Source organism: Hemicordylus capensis, chromosome 4 (assembly GCF_027244095.1).
Source record: "Hemicordylus capensis ecotype Gifberg chromosome 4, rHemCap1.1.pri, whole genome shotgun sequence".
NCBI classification, from domain to species: Eukaryota; Metazoa; Chordata; class Lepidosauria; order Squamata; family Cordylidae; genus Hemicordylus; species Hemicordylus capensis.
Genome location: NC_069660.1, coordinates 287,233,981 through 287,250,699, shown reverse-complemented (window position 1 = coordinate 287,250,699; position 16,719 = coordinate 287,233,981). Strand labels below are relative to the sequence as shown.

Below are 16,719 nucleotides of genomic sequence, written 5' to 3'. Positions count from 1 at the left end.
AGGGGAGAGATCTGTAAAGACACTTAATGTGATTTAAATGTTACACTGAGACAAATTCAAAGCAGTATGTAGAAATTATTTTATTGGAATTATTATTAGTAGTAGTACAGATATTTATATATGGGTAGAGATCAATAAAGATACTTCATGTGCTTTGTTATATGGGAACAACTTCAAAGTTTTATGTGGAAAGGAGCATTTAAAACAAATGGAATACTCAATAAAACATATCCTCTCACAGGGATAATCACCTGAAAAACATTAATTACAACTTTGAAATTGCTGGACTTGTCTAATATTGCACTGGCATCTATTCGTTGTTTCTAATGAATTTTATGAAACTGTTGGACAACCAGATTAGCATTGTGCACATGCAGCCATACAAATTCCACTGCGCACAACCCTCGGGGATATATTTTGGTGACTCCAGTGAACTTGAGAGGGGAAGCATTATTAGCAAAAGTCACCCCTTTACCTGCTCAAGCAATAACACAGTGGTAATCTGGAACTTAATGCTAGTCCAGATGCCAGCCAGTAAAATTTTAGAAAATGGAGATTTTTCTACCAGGGAAGGGAAATAAGTATGGCTAATTTAGATATGCATGGACAAGTGAGCTAGTACTAAAAAATAAAACTGGATTATTTATTATTTATTTATTTATTCCACCTCACCCAGATGGCTCTAGGCGATTCACTATAAAAACAGATGATTTAAAAAAAAAACAAACCCATTAAAACTAAATTAAAACCAGTTTAAAATAATTTCAGTACTCACTAAAGGCCAGGCTAAAAAGATATGTCTTCGGTATCTTTTAAAGGCTGCTATAAAACTTAGGCCTCTAATATCCATAGGGAGCACATTCCAGAGCCCAGGAGCAGCTACAGAGAAGGCCTGAACCCAAGTAGGGATGTGCACGGACCAGTCCGGAGGCCATTCAAAAGGCCTCCAGACCTGTCCAGACATGGGGCCAGTTCGGCGGTTCGGCACCAGGGAAGTGTGGACCTTTAAGGGAGGGGGAGGGTGTACTTACCCCTCCCGCCACTTTTCCCCTGCCGGCACGCCTGTTGTAAAGCATTTGGGGTGGCAGGGTATCTCACTGCTACCCCTTCCCCCGTTTCTCGGCAAAAGGCTTCAGAAAGCCTGACTGCCCTGCATGTCATGTCTGCGCGTCGTGTGCGTGCACCTTGCACATGCGCACACGCAGTGCGCAGACGTTACGTGCGCACGCGCATTCAGGCTTTCTGAAGCCGCCTGCTGAGGAATGGGGGAAGGGGCAGCGGGAAGCTACTCTGCCGCCCCAAATGCTTTCGGTGTGCCGGTGGGGGGAAAGTGGCGGGAAGGGTAAGTACACCCTCCTCCGACCTTAAAGAGCCCCCCTCCCCAGTGCCGGACTGCGGAGGTGCGGTTCCGTGCACACCACTAAACCCGAGTCGCTGCCAGTAATGAGAAATTATTGTGTGTTTATATGCTAAATAAGGATAAGACTCAATTCCTACAGTCCCCACCACAGTAACCAATAGTAATGGTTGATGGGAGTTGTAATCCAACAACAGCTGGAGGGCCAAAGTTTTGCAGCCTTGTTGTAGAATAACAACAGTTGCAGGGAGATAGCAGCAGGAGAGAGGGCATGCCCTCAGCTCCTGCCTGTGGCATCTGGTGGGCCACTGTGTGAAACAGGATGCTGGACTAGATAGGCCTCGGGTCTGATCCAGCAGGACTGTTCTTAATACAGTGTATGCTGACAAAGGCAAACAAGTGTGTAAAATTCTCTAGTATTCTTGGTGTTTATAGCCTGCTGACCATTCTTTGTTTTCAATTTTAGTCTCTGTTGGAAAAGTTCTTGATTCCTAATGCTTCACAAGCGGAAAGCAAAGTTTTCTATTTGAAAATGAAAGGTGATTACTACCGTTATTTGGCTGAGGTTGCTGCTGGAGATGACAAGAAAGGTATGTGTGTTGGCTATATAGTATCCTTAACTCCCAGTGTATTCTATATGTTAGTGTTTTAAACAATGCAATATATTCACTGCTTTGAGAATTTGATTTTCATATCAGCATATGCATAAATATCCATTTTCCATGTTTTTGTTTATTTATTTAATATTTGTGCGCAGTACACTGCTCAAACTTCTGTTTCTGAGTGGTTTACAACAACATAAAGCAAATTGTAATAGGAATTAAAATCTTAAAACCAGAAGTCTGGTTAAAAAGCTTGGGTGTATAAATTGTCTTTAGAGACTTTTTAAAAAGTTTACAGATGGGGAGGCTCTTACTTCAGCAGGTAGTGCATTCCAGAGTCTCAGCAGCAACAGAGAAGTCCCGTCCTTGTGTTGCCAACAGATGAGCTGGTGACAGCTGTGGACAAACCTCTTTGATTGATCTCAGTGGACGGTGAGACTCATAGTGGAGAAGACATTCTCTTAAATACCCTGCGCCTATCCTGTTTAGGGCTGTATAGGTTATAATTAACACTTTGTATTTTGCCCAGAGACTTGTTGGGAGCTAATGTAGTTATTTTAGTATAGCAGTAATATGGTCTCTTCGAGATGACCTAGAGACCAACCTGGCTGCTGCATTCTGTATCAACTGCAGTTTCCAAACTACGTACAAAGGCAGCTGCATATAGAGTGCATTGCAGTAGTCAAGTCTGGAGGTTACCAGCATATGTTCTACTGTTCTGAGGTTGTTTATCTCAAGAAACAGACATATCAGCCAAAGCTTATAGAAAGCAGCTCTGGCCACTGCCTCAACCTGGGACACCAGGGAGAGATTTAGATCAAGAAGGATTCCCAGGCTGTGTACCTGTTCCTTCTGGGGAAGTGTGACCCCATCCAGAACTGGCAGATTAAAATAGTCTCCTGAGTTCTGACCCCGCAAAATAAGTGCCTTCCTCTTATGTGGATTCAGTCTCAGTTTATCCCTCATCTAGCCCATAACTGCCTCCAGGCAAGCATTTAGGGAGGTTATGCCTAGGCTTGTGCACGAAACGTTTCACAGGCCATTTCCGGGGGCCGTTTCGGTGCTTCGGCACTGGCGGGGGTAGTCCTTTAAGGGCGGGGGAGGGTGCACTCACCCCTCCCACTGCATATCCCCGGCCGGTGCTCCGTAACTTTTAAGCCCCTTGGGGCGGCAGCTTTCCTCCCCGCTGCCCCGTTTTTGTCCTTGGCTGGAAGTGGCCGGAAGAAGCAAGCACGCGTGTGCACCTGTCTGCCATGCGGGCACGCATGCTTGTTTCTTCCGGCCGAGGACAAAAAGGGGCGGCGGGGAGGAACGCTGCCGCCCTGAAGGGCTTAAAAGTAACGGAACGCCGGTGGGGGATTTGCGGCGGGAGGGGTGAGTGCACCCTCTCCCACCCTTAAAGGACTACCCCCGCTGGTGCTGAAGAACACTTTGTGCACATCCCTAGTTATGCCTTCTCCTGATGTTGACATGTTGCTTTAGGTGGTTAAAATGCTTATGTTATAGACTAGAGGTTCTAAACTGGGGGGTTTGGGGACCCCCCACCAGGAGGTCTCAAACAACTTAAAATTGGGGTCCCAAACAACTTGGGAGGGATCTGTCAGAACGGCAGGGGTCTTACCCAACATGTTGAAGGTGTGGGGACAGGGATGATGGGAGGAAGGCCGACAGAGACAGAAGCCGACAACCACTTGGATCCTCTGCCACTCACACAGCCAAGAGCAGGATCAGTAGTGACAATTTTTTTTGCTCACAGGCCAGGGGAGAGTTCCTTTTCAAGGAACACTTGGTAGAGCTCATCAGGTGAGTGGCCAAAGAAGTGCCGTTGCTGTGCCGCCTCTGCCTTTCTCTTTGTGAGCATCAGAAGATCCCGTTGGTTTTCAGCCCCCGCCCCCTGCAAAGGAATTCTGATGTTTTGGCAAAGGATACACATTCTGTGCTCTAGCACTTAAAAGTTTTGTTAAGTGGTCTTAATAATGGAAATGTCTTATAATGTTATCACTTAACATACTGATTTTCAGAAAAAGACTTTTTTGTTGTTAAATCAAGATGGCTGTTAATGTACTGCTGAAACTGACAGTTGTTGATATCTGGTTATTTTCCTTTTGGGGTCCCAGGATCTTAGATTGTCAGTTTTGCCTCAGGAACCAACTTATTTTGTCTGTGCAAAACTGCTTTGAGTTGTTGTTTTTAAAAAGCAGTATATAAACTAAACATTAATTATGCAGCCCTAAAACAATCCGCATATAAAATGTCCATTAAAAAATAAAATGGTAGTTACCCTGCATAAGAGTTCTTCTTGAAGCCTGGTTAAGTTTTATCATGAGACAGCAGAAAATGCTCTGTAATATATGGTACTTCTCGAGAAAAATCCCACGAGCTTGGCTGTTGGTTTTTCTTGGTCCTGTTGTGCTATCATGTATTTAGTGCCCATTTAGGCACTTTGAGGTTTCCACAAGTCAAGTTGTTTTTCTGAAATATGGAATTTGAGTTGTGGAAAGCACCTTTCTCCTCTGCACAATAGAAGTAGGGGCATTTAAATAACATTTCAGTGTACAGAAACTTTAAAACTGACAGACTGTAATCTAATGAACTTGCATCCCAAGAAAAGATTCCTTTTACCAAAAGCATTCCTATTGGATGGATAACCAACCTTCTCTGAAAAATCTCCAAGTGAAGATTCCAAAGCATCTCAGTTGCCTGTTCGGTTGCTGGGCTACTATGAAACCTAAGAAACATTTCATATGCCTACCTTGTATCTTCCTCTCTCTAGTTTTAGAAAAGTATTGCTTTGTTTTGTGTAGTGCGTAGTGATTTCTCTCTTCCCTCTAAATATTTGAAGACTGCAGATCCATTCTCCTCTCCCCCTCTACCCCTGTTGTCTTACGGCTGGGGGTCCTTATATAGTCCTTGCAGTACTATATAATTTGCAAATGTGATTAATTGAATGTTCACTTGTTCCCTTATGATGGTAGATAGTGAACAGCCCTGTTCCTTTCAGAACGCCACTGGATATAGCTGTCCAAAAGTGGCTGTCTGTAAGATAGTACTAATATCATTATTAATTCTCATGCACATGCCTGTCCTGGATGTGTCCCGGCACCCACTGGATTGGCTGGGCGGCGGTTAGCCGCGTAGGGAAGTGGCTGCTTGGGGAGGAAAGGAAGGAAAGCGGGCAAGTGGAGAGGAGAACTGAACAGACTAGAGCAGAAGGGAGGGGGAGCGGTGGGGAGAGAAAGCAGCGGAGCCCGGCTGGGCAGAGATGACGCTCGCTAGAGGGAGGGGCCATGCAGGAAGGAGCCGGCTGAATGCTGGGACTGGAGGGAGGAGGAGGCTGCAGCGGCCAGCCGGGGAAACACAAGCAGGCTAAAAAGTGGCAGGGGGGTTGGGGGAAGCACGAATGAGAGAGAGAAAGAGGGAGAAACAGAGGAGGGAGCGGACTGGGGCGGAAGGCTTGCGGGGGGGGGAAGCGGACTGGGGCAGAAGGCTTGTGGGGGGGGAGCGGACTGGGGCGGAAGGCTTGCGGGGGGGAGCGGACCGGGGCGGAAGGCTTGCGGGGGAGTGTATTGCCGCACAGATGCTCTGTGTGGGATCAGCTAGTTTAACTTACTGTATGTCTGTCTTATTGTCATTTCTAAGAACTTGCCACTGGGGCATGGGGAAGCATCTTTTTGTTAAGCTTATTGAATTGGAAGAGAAGAATAGTCTGGCATGACTTGGAGTCTGACATGTTTGTTTTAGAATAGTAGTGATTTGGTAGGTCCCCTTTCATTTATCTGCTTGCTTAGGAGTTGTTCTGACAGTTTCCCAGGTATAAGAATTGATCTGCAAGCTTAGAATAAAACCAGGGAAGCTTCTTTTGTATCTTCAGCTGTCCTATGTACTCTGATAGTTGATACTTGCTTAGTTTCAAGCCAGGCGGGCCAATTCTGTGATTCAGCTGTGATGGTCATTGCTACACTGTAGCTTACACCAGTGTCACTAGATGGGATTCTGTGGTTTCCCAGCAACAATGACAAAAGCACATGAATAGTGGGCTGGGGTGGGAGATAAACAACATAGCATCAGGTGCTCCTCCAGCCCCTCACAACTCAATTGTTGCCCACCAATCAAAAATTGCCTGTATGATTAACTGACACAGGAACACTGTGGTGTCATTGAGTCTGTTCCATACCTTTTCCCATACATAGCACAAACATACTGCCCCCAGAGCGACCTCCATTAAGAGCTTGAAGGTGACAATACTTCTCCCTTCCCCCAGAAGGATTTGAGTCTGGACCACAAGTTCTGTGGAGACACTGTGTTCATGATGATGTGTGTTGAAGGAAAGGGTTTTTGCAAGAAAGAGGGGCCTCAGCCAATTGGACAAGGGATAATGTGAGCAGCAACAGTAAGCTCACAGGAGGCAAGTGGAGCGGGTGTTGATCTATACCAGGTGTTAGAAATATAGCTCCCAAAAGGTAGCATTTACCTTTTTGGAAGTCTGGCTGGCAAAAATATTTTAGATGGAAAAGAGAACAGCAGTAGAACCCACACCTCTCACTCCACAGAAGAGATGACATGATGGAACTTAGTAGATTCTGTGGCAAACTTCAACTCCCATCAGCCCTAACCACAATTTATTGTGACTAAGAATGATGGGAGTTGTCGTTCAGAAAACAGCTGGAGGGCCAAGTTTGCCCTCCCCTGCCCTAAGGCCTAACTGTGACATCCCCTCTCGCTCCAACCCCATGTTCAGGACCATTCCAGTCATATATGTATTGAAGGGACCCGTGTATGCTGGGTTGGTATAGCTAGATTGAGTGAGTGATGCAGAGACTGATTGCCTCATTCAGGTAGCTGCTTGCCTCAACTGGGCCCCAGGATCACTTTCATTTTGCCTAGCCAATTTCATCCCTTCTGGCTATTTACTCCCCCCACCCAGTGTTCACTTGCTGGGTACTTTCCCCATCCTTCCTCCATGCCATGCAACCCAACACAAGTGGTTTTGCCAGCATTAAAAGAGGAATTGGTAGAACAGTTAGCAGTTGGAGCCTGCTCTGTTATCCTTTATGGTGCTTTAGTGGGTAGATTGTGGTCAAGAAGTAGACTCTGAGCTTTGGAGTGGAGTGATGGAGAGCAACTTGAGCCCCCATTTTGTGACCCATCTTGAGGGCTGCGAACGCAGGTAATAAATGGGGTAGAGGAGAGTCCAGTCTGCTGACCACTGTTGGAACAGATGCTGCTGAAGCTGTTAAAGCCTTTATTGAACACCATCAGGGGTGGAACAAGTGTGACAGAATGAAGCAGCCAAAAGTGTTTTCTAGTAGGGCTTCTGGACCGGCTACATCACTGAGTCAAGGGCACATGAACCCTCTTAGCACCAAAAGGTAGCAACCTTGTATAGAAACAGTTTGTTTTCTACTGGTCATGGCTGCTGCTCTACCCGTGATCTGCATGGCATGGAGGAGATATCCATCCTCTGTGCATTTTGGGTGCAGCCAGGAACTGTAGCAGATGGCTGCTGTGACTCTGTGCTCAATACCAGTTGCATGAGTAACTGAGATGGAATAACACAACAGATACTTTCCCATTCTGCATGCTTGAAGCCCACTTCCCTCTCTCCCCCTAGGTATGCTCTGACCTGGTATTCCTACAGATAATAAGCTGCTGTCAGGACAATGCTTTGCCAGCCACTGGACAGTGTTGTAAGCAGCTCTGTTTGCAGTTCCTGCTTCTTCGCTGCATTCCTCCTGGCTGCTGTCCTGCAAGGGAGTACATGGCCTGTTTTTTCACTAAACTTTGTGCCACATCAGACTGCAGGTGGAGGCTTGCACAACTGCATGTTCCTCCATAGCAAACAATACAGTTGAAATTTCTCCATATTAAAGATTTTGTAGAGAACAAGTCTAGTTTAGGCTTGTAGTCTCCAACATGCTAGTTTTCTGTGTGTAATGGTTTTGTGTTTGGTTGTTTTTTGTGGGGGTGGGGTTTTTTTTGCATGATGGAACACTCAATCATACAAACTCCTATTTGCAGTCTCAAGTGGTAGGGGCACAGACCTAGTTCTCACTGAGACAGTACTGTGTCAGAGTTGATGTCTTGAACAGCTGTAAAGGTAGTTGGTAGCCTTTCTAGCACATGATGGGGGGGGTAGTCTGCATTTGAAGATTTGTGGCCTACAGAGGACCCCAACTCCATTTATGAAAATAGCATACATAGAAGTGTCCCACCCACAAGGGACTCCCAGTACTACTTAATGAGTGAGGAAGGATTGTTACAGAGCAACCCCTCCCCAATTTACAAGGTAGGAGTGGAAGAGGCTGTGGCCATGGCTCGCTCTACCATCTGCCAAGCCAACTCCCTCCCTCACCCCCACTCTGGGAGAGCTTGAGGAAGAATGGAGTCGTCCTCAAGCATTGTCCTCCCCCACCATCCCTTGCTTACCTGTGTCAGGTGCCTTGTCCTTGTAAACAGGCTCCCACATTTTTTGCTCCCCGTGGTGACACTGGCATCACTATCTGATGAACATAACAAGCCCCAGATTTCCTTGCAGCAGGGATCATCCCAACAGTAGAATAGTAATCCCTTCCCCAGCTTTGATGTTGGGAGGAAAGCTGATGGTTCTTGGGCCTACTGCATTGCCTAAGCCTTGAGCAGGGAATGCAGTTCTTGGGGATGTGTTTGGTCACAGTGCTTGGTGCAATTTGACTTAAGCAGCCATCAAATAGAGGAGCCCTACACCTCTGCTTCCTGCTCTCTAACAGGAAAGGGAAGTGGGGGGGGGTCATGTTTTAGACTGGTGATATCAGTCTTCTGTTTTTCCTATGTTTATTTATTTAAAGTATTTATACCCCACCCCTCCAGTGCACTAATACTTGGGGCAGCTCACAACAATAAAATAGACACGACACAGTGAAAGAAGTAAAATTAACCAAATGGAACAAACAAGTTAAAAGTCAGTTTAAAACTACAGTCATTATTAGGTTCAAATTAAGTTATTCTAAAAGCTAAATGCTGAAAATTATAAAAAGCTAAAGAACCTACCAGATATAACCAAAAATGGAGCATTAAAAGCCTCCTTAAAAAGGTGTGCTTTAAGTTTGGTTTTTTAAACATGGAGGGAGGGAGCATGGCAAAGCTCTTCAGGGAGGGTGTTCCAAAGCCCAGGGGCCACAGCCGAAAAAGCCCTGTCTCTAGTCCCTGCCAACTGGATCTCTGTTAGTGGTGGGGCCATGAGCAGGGCCTGAGGTGGATGAGCTAAGGGCCCTGACAGATTCATATGGACGAATGTGGTCGGACAGGTATCCTGGTCCAAAGCCATGTAGAGCTTTAAAGGTCAAGACCAGCATCTTGAATCTAGCAATGACTTGCACCCACAAGCGTCCTTGCAGCAGCATTCTGAACCAGCTGAAGCTTCTGAACAGTCATCAAGGGCAGCCCCACGTAGAGCACATTGCAGTAGTCCAATCTGTTACCAATGCATGAATGACTGAGGTCAGGTCCGACTTCTCCAAGTAGGGTCGCGTACCAGCCATAGTTGGTAAAAGGCACTTCTGCAGACTGCTGCCACTTGCGCCTCCAAGGACAACGTCAGGTCCAGAAGCACCCCCAAGCTGCGGACTTTGTCTTTTAGAGGCAGTGTGACCCCATCCAAGACCAGATTTACCTCATTACCTGGATGATCAGTTCTACCAACCCAGAGCACTTCAGTCTTATCTGGGTTAAGTTTCAGCTTGCTTGCCCCCATCCAGTCCAGAATAGCCTCCAAGCCCCTGTTCAGAGCATCCACTTCCTCTCTGGTGTCTCCTGACTTTAGAGATAGGTAGAGCTGGGTGTCATCAGCATATTGATGGCACCACAGCCCACACCCACAGATGACCTCTCCCAAGGGGTTTCATGTAAATGTTAAACAGCATGGGGGACAGAATAGATCCTCGTGGCACCCCAAAGGCCAAGGGGTAGAGCAGGCATCCCCCAGCACCACCTTCTGAGAAGGACCCTCCAGGTAGGAGCGGAACCACCCTATAACCATGCCCCCAAGTCCCAACCCAGAGAGATGTCCCAGTAGGATACCATGGTCGATGGTATCGAAATCAGCTGAGAGGTCCAGGAGGATCAACAGTGTCACACTCTCTCTGTCTGTCTCCTGGCGTAGGTCATCACCAGGGCGACCAAGGCAGTTTTAGTCCCATATCCATGGCAGCATGGAGCTGAGACTCTCCAACGCTCTCGAACACCTTGCCCAGGAAGGGGAGGTTTGAAACTGGTCAAAAGTTATTTGTCATCTGGGTCCAATGAGGGCTTTTTAAGGAGGAGCCTAATGCCTGCCTCCTTCAGGCAAGGGGGGACCACCCACTGCTCCATTTGTTGCTCTCCTTGACTTTGTAAAGTTCCTGTTGCCAAAGTCCCACCCGTGTGCTCCCATCTTCTCTTTTGGCTGGTATGTGGGATTGAGGAGGAGTGGGTAGAGGGCAATTGTCCTAGGTTCTTCTGTGGGAACACACTTAATTTGCAGCTATCATATTCTGGCAGGAGAGGCAGGGCTTAGCTCTGGATAAGGATAGTATCTAAGCTGAACTTCTTTATATTTAATTCTCTAAGACATACCCGTAGGTAATCCCATGCTTGGCAGCTCTCGTGAGAGTTAGGAGAGCTGCCAGATAGCCACGGGACAGTCCAAAAAATGAATATGGAGGTGGGGTGGCTGACCAGCCGAAGGAAACGGCAGCGGGGGCTGGGCGGCCAGCGGGCAGGTGGCCAGAAGGGGGGGGCGCAGGCAGGGGCCGTAAAAGGAGGAGATGCGGGCGGATGGAGAACAAGAAGCAGCAGCAGGCGGGGGGAGAAGGTGGGCAGGCAAAAAAGCAGTGTGGGGGGAGAAGGTGGCGGCGAATTAGGGGCACAGATGCTCTGTGCCGGATCAGCTAGTACCTATTATTTCATCCCCACCATGCCCCCAGCTTCATCCATTTTCTCCCCTTTCATTGCATCATAAAGGTAAAGTGGCACACTCAAGTCGGTGTCAACTCCTCCTGGTGACCACAGAGCCCTGTGGTTGGTTGTCTTTGGTAGAATACAGGAGGGGTTTACTATTGTCTCCTCCCACGCAGTATGAGATTATGACTTTCAGCATCTTCCTATATCACTGCTGCCTGATATAGTTATTTCCCATAGTCTGGGAAACATACCAGCGGGGATTTGAACAGGCAACCTCTGGCTTGCTTGTCAAGTCACTTCCACTCACCTTAACTGCTTCTTTCTCTGTTACCCGGTCAAAGATTGCTGTTGCTTTCCTTCTCAGCCTTTTTTTTCTAACAGGCTGAGGTTCTTTTCATCTTTTTCCTCCTTTCTGTGTTCATCATGGTTGCTCTTCTGTGCACCTGTTGCTTTTTAATTCATCTTCAGCAGTGGTGACGAACTAGGAAAGTATTTGAAAAGACCTCACCAGTACTTGCACAAGTTAGTTTTCTAACTCTGCTAGAAATGCTTTTCTGAATATATCCCCAAACTAAATGCACCTCTTTTTTTGCAGTCAAATTGTCCTCTTGCATTTTCCAGCTCATAACAAATGTTTTGTCTAACAGGCAAAGGAAGTATGTGTTCTAAAGCGAAACCCAAACCCATACTTTGCAATTAGTATAATACAATTTCGTTCTGTTACTTCAGTTCATGAGATCATCCAGTCCACCCATCTAGGGAAGGGCAATTAAACAGCCACCCCCAGTTTAATGTTGTTGAGCTGCCACTTCCTCTGTAAATGTCATTTGGAGTGAGTTTTCTTTCAGGAAGTGAAAACAAATACTCATGGTGTTGATTTTTGTTCTGAGTGGGGGTTTCATAAGGTCTAATCTGCAGACATTGGCTATGGCAGAAGGCTGCTGTTTTGGGGAGTGTTTTGCTTTGTACACAACAAATTGTAGCTGCTTGTTCAGCAAGCACCCTCTTCTTTCTCGATCATTTCTTTCCCATTGTACCACCTCTGAAATACTGGGCAGTTGTTACCAGATCTTCCTTACTTTATTCTTAGTTGTGCTTTCTTTCTTTTTTTGTCAAAAATATGTATTCTTAAACCCTTTACTAAAACTATTGTAGGTGCCTGAACAGATTCTTGTGCACAGTGACCAAAACTGGGTTTCTTAACTCCGGCCATTATTGGTCAGTTGCCAGTGTGTGACTTGGATGCTATCTTCCTGTTAATGAACTGCAGTATATTGTTTCACTTGTTTGCAACAGTGTGGTTGTCATTCAGGTCTGCTTCAGCAGTATTGATGCTGGCCAGATAACTCACCTCTTTGTACTTGGGTATTTTTTTCTGTGTTGCATTTGTCTTATCATTGCATTTTGTTTTCCAGCAGTTCTCTAGTTCACTAAAAATGTAGAATCCTCTTTTGTCTTCTTAAATGATTTTTTCTTCCTTGTCACTTAATACTGCCAAACCTTACAAAGTTAGGATATATCTCTTTCCTCCTGTTCCCAGGATTTGAACCTGAACATCTATATAATGTGCTAGAAATTAACTGTATCTAGATATTTATGGAAGCTTGATGATATCCAGACTATTATTGTGTGTACAAAATGGTTTGTGTGCACAGCATGGGGGGAGGGGGTAATTTTCACCAAACCTCACTTTCCTTTGCAGCCCACTGCATCTGCCAGATGTGTTCCTAAGGTTTGCAGGACCCTCAGGAATATATTTTCAGGAGAAACGGAGGGCTGCAGAGGGAAAGGAACTTGGTGAAAAGCACCTGTTCCCAAAGAATTCAGTGTGAACTGAATTATTTTTGGGATGCAACATTAGAATTTTATTTTTTAACATTAATATACTTCTGATAAACATAACTTTTGAGTGAAACTATATAATCGTCTTATAAACAAGGGAATCGGTATTTGGGTTAAACATATTACAAAATGCAACTGTTAACTTGGTGTTATTCTCTTGCTTTTTTAAAAGGGATAGTGGAGCAGTCGCAACAGGCATATCAGGAAGCATTTGAAATCAGCAAAAAGGAGATGCAGCCAACACATCCTATCAGATTAGGACTGGCTCTAAACTTCTCTGTGTTCTATTACGAGATCCTGAATTCTCCGGAGAAAGCCTGTTCCCTTGCAAAGACTGTGAGTTAGTGGCCCAATGATTACACCAAGTATAAAGTGTGTGTTGTTAATTTTACATGTACAAACGTGTGTGTTTTTCCCTTTCTTAAACCATAGGCTTTTGATGAAGCCATTGCTGAACTTGATACGTTAAGTGAAGAGTCATACAAAGACAGCACACTAATAATGCAGTTACTGAGAGACAATTTGACAGTAAGTATTTGGATAACTTGTACTAAACAGATGGGGTGATATAGAAATATAAGAAATAAACAAAGCACTTGTATGTGCAAGGAGAAAGTAGTCTCCTGAGTTTTATTCTTAGTAGTATTTGGTATTAGATACTTTCAATGATCAACAGGCAGCCAAGGGTTAAATTAAAAATAAATATATCTGTGGGTGATGTAATAAAATGAAATGCATAGTGTGAACTTGCTTCCCTCAGCTGTGTAGCCTTTGAAAGAATGCCTCTTTTGAGATAAGGAATAGCTTTCTTGGCGATCTTCCTGATGAGTGCTTTCTTGTTGACACAAGCTCCTAAAACTAAAGCTTTAATCAATAACACGTGACTGCATTTTTCTTAAACAGTTGTGGACATCGGATACCCAAGGAGATGAAGCTGAAGCAGGAGAAGGAGGGGAGAATTAACCAGCCTTCCAATTTTTGTCTGCCTCATTCTAAAATTTACACAGTAGACCATTTGTCATCCATGCTGTCCCACAAATAGTTTTTTGTTTACGATTTATGACAGGTTTATGTTACTTCTATTTGGATTTCTATATTTCCCATGTGGTTTTATGTTTAATATTAGGGGAATAGAGCCAGTTAACATTTGGGGAATTTTTGTTCATCCAAGGTGGCCAATATAGGGATGTGGAATTTTTATAAAAGTTTTACATGTTTGGCATAGTACTCTTGGTACTTTGTGGCTTCCCACAAAAGCCAATGTTAAACAGCTTCCTATGTTGAGCAAAGAGAAAACTGCTTGCGTATTGGTCTTTTGGTGATAAAAAGGGATGATTGGTTGCAACCACATAGGTGTAGTAAATGTGGGTACTTCAAAAGTGGAACACGTAGCTGAGGAGAATAATGTCCCATGGATATTGCATGTCAGTCATGTGAAATCTATGGCTCTACAGTCCACGTATACATCTTTGATTGCAGCAGAAAAGTGTTCCTTAACGTGGCTTGCTAACCCAATGCATTTTCTTTAGGGAAGGGCAGAAACGGTTCACATTCCATTACTTGTAAAGTTATCTGCTGTTGCTTTCATTATTTTTGCTACACAATTTATTTGTATTTAAATGGTTTAGGCAACCTAAGAACAAATGTACAAGTAAAGATGCAGTAAAAATGAAATGCTTGATATCCATAATTACACTGTATATCGAGCACAGCAGTAAAACAAAAACCCATGTATTTAACTTTTTTAGGGTTTTGCTTTTGTGATTTTTTTTTTTTTTTTTTTGATACTTTGCCTAACATGCATGTGCTGTAAAAATAGTTAACAGGGAATAACTTGAGATGATGGCTAGCTTTGTTTAATGTCTCCTGAAAATTTTCATGAACAATCTAAGCATAACTGTTAAGAACATGTGTATTAAGTTGATGTAAGTGGAATAAAAGTTTTATGAATGGACTTTTCAACTACCTTCTCTATAGCTTTCATGTACGTCTGGACTCCTTCTCAGGATATCTTACTGTTTAGGGCCAACAGTGTCAGGTTTTGTGTTGCATTTTCTTTGCGTCCCAGTAGGTACTACTTTGTCCTGATGTCTGATATTGTCTGTATCCAGCATCTCATGAGAAAATCTTGTATAATGTTCCACGTGCCTGAGGGTCTGTCCACTGCCTTATGTGCTGCTTTGCTGCTATGTGCTGGAAAGGGGAGAGGAAGTCAAAGGTAATGAGCACTCCTCTCGCAATTTGCAACCTTTTACCAACCCCACCAATGCTTCTTCAATATCACCAATTGCCATGCTAATTTCAGTCCCACATATCTTGCATGAAGGACAGATAGCTGGGTTTAACAGGCTTGTCCATAAAAGGTGCAGGAGCGCACGTGTGCCCACAGAGAAATGAGCAACAACCAGTTGAGTGGCTGCTTTTACATTCCCATTTGTGCATTTTTTTCTAGCCAATTATTTAGTGCCGATGTCAAAACAAAACTGCTGCACTTATGTGCATAATCGTCCCTCATACCAAGTGTTTGTAAGGCTTTTGGAAACGCAACAGGAGTATAAATTACTGGCCTGAGACGCAAGAGGACTCAGTGGATATGCAAAGACTCCTGGATGAAATTGTGATTTATCTTCCACTTCTCTGGACTCTACCTTCAAGTTCATGAGCCATGTCAGGAAGCATCTATGTGCAGAATTTCATCTTTAAGGCCACAGTAGGCAACTTCAGCCGGGGAGGGCTTGAGCACTTCCCTTCAATGAGCAGATGGGCCAAGGAGAGTTGGGTCTTCTCCCTTATCCCATGCTGAATATGTTGACAACTTGCTAGAGGGACAGGAATATCTGGTCCAAAAGTGGTGCATGAGGTGCTTCTTTCCCCTCAGCCAGCACTGCCTCCTGTTAACTTGCTTTGGGAGCAGAAGGAGCAGGAAGAAGCTTCACCCCTGGACGAAGCAGTGATGGGGATTAAAGGGGCAAATTGTATGTGCAGGATATCTTGTTGCATTAGCAATTGTGATGGGTGTTGCAGTCCTGAATACATGGAGGCATAAATCACTTACGGAAACACGCCAAACAAGAACTGCCTTGCTCTGTACTTGAGTGCTAAAATATTACTCTGTAGAGCATGTCAAAAATGTGGGAGGAGGCACTGAATTTTTTCAGGTTTGTCCGAATTTTTAGAATATCAACGTCTGGTACTGATGGAAGATGCCATAAAACTCTTAGGCAATGTGCTCTGCTCTATCACATTATTAGACATTTCTAACCTCTAGCCTAAATTTCTTTCATTGTTTGCATCCTTTATGTTTTTCCTTGGTAGTCTAGGAGAAAAGCTGGTCCTTCACTTCCCTTAACGGCTGTTTGCAATTTTGTCTCATCTGACACATCTCAGAAAACACTGGATTCTTTCCAGCTTCTGCTTTGCAGTGATCAGAAATGAATCTAATATTCCAGCAAAGCCACCAACCCCAAGTAGGACAGGAGTACATCCTCCCATTTTAGTTGCAATTTCCCTCTGCAATGGCATAGCATTGCTGGCTTTGTGAGAATGTCTCGTGATCTCCAGGTTATTATCCTACATTATTGTTCGTCTAACTTAATTGAGTGTGCACACACCCAACTCAATTCAGGTTAAGACCAACTAAAGTCCATGAAATCCAAACTGGGTAATAAGGCTCAGTGATATTGCTAGTGAGACATAGAGGTGAAACTCAGAAAATTAGAATATCGTGCAAAAGTCCATTAATTTCAGTAATGCAAATTAAAAGGTGAAACTGATATATGAGACAGACGCATTACATGCAAAGCGAAATAAGTCAAGCCTTAATTTGTTATAATTGTGATGATCATGGCATGCAGCTCATGAAAACCCCAAATCCACAATCTCAGAAAATTAGAATATTACATGGAACCAAGAAGACAAGGATTGAAGAATAGAACAATATCGGACCTCTGAAAAGTATAAGCATGCATATGTATTCAGTACTTGGTTTGGGCCCCTTTTGCA

The 16,719-nt window shown here is 44.4% G+C and overlaps 1 protein-coding gene across 2 annotated transcripts in view; it reads left to right on the top strand.

The window, feature by feature from the left end:
* Nucleotides 1–14,671, top strand: part of YWHAZ (tyrosine 3-monooxygenase/tryptophan 5-monooxygenase activation protein zeta) — a 34,632-nt gene extending 19,961 nt beyond the window's left edge. For both annotated transcript variants that reach the window (XM_053245607.1, XM_053245608.1), the window contains exons 3-6: nucleotides 1,824–1,947; nucleotides 12,890–13,053; nucleotides 13,150–13,245; nucleotides 13,621–14,671. In XM_053245607.1, coding sequence (XP_053101582.1) covers nucleotides 1,824–1,947; nucleotides 12,890–13,053; nucleotides 13,150–13,245; nucleotides 13,621–13,680 — 444 coding nt within the window. In that variant the 3' untranslated portion in view covers nucleotides 13,681–14,671. The remainder of the gene's footprint in view (nucleotides 1–1,823; nucleotides 1,948–12,889; nucleotides 13,054–13,149; nucleotides 13,246–13,620) is intronic.
* Nucleotides 14,672–16,719: the final 2,048 nt, after the last annotated feature.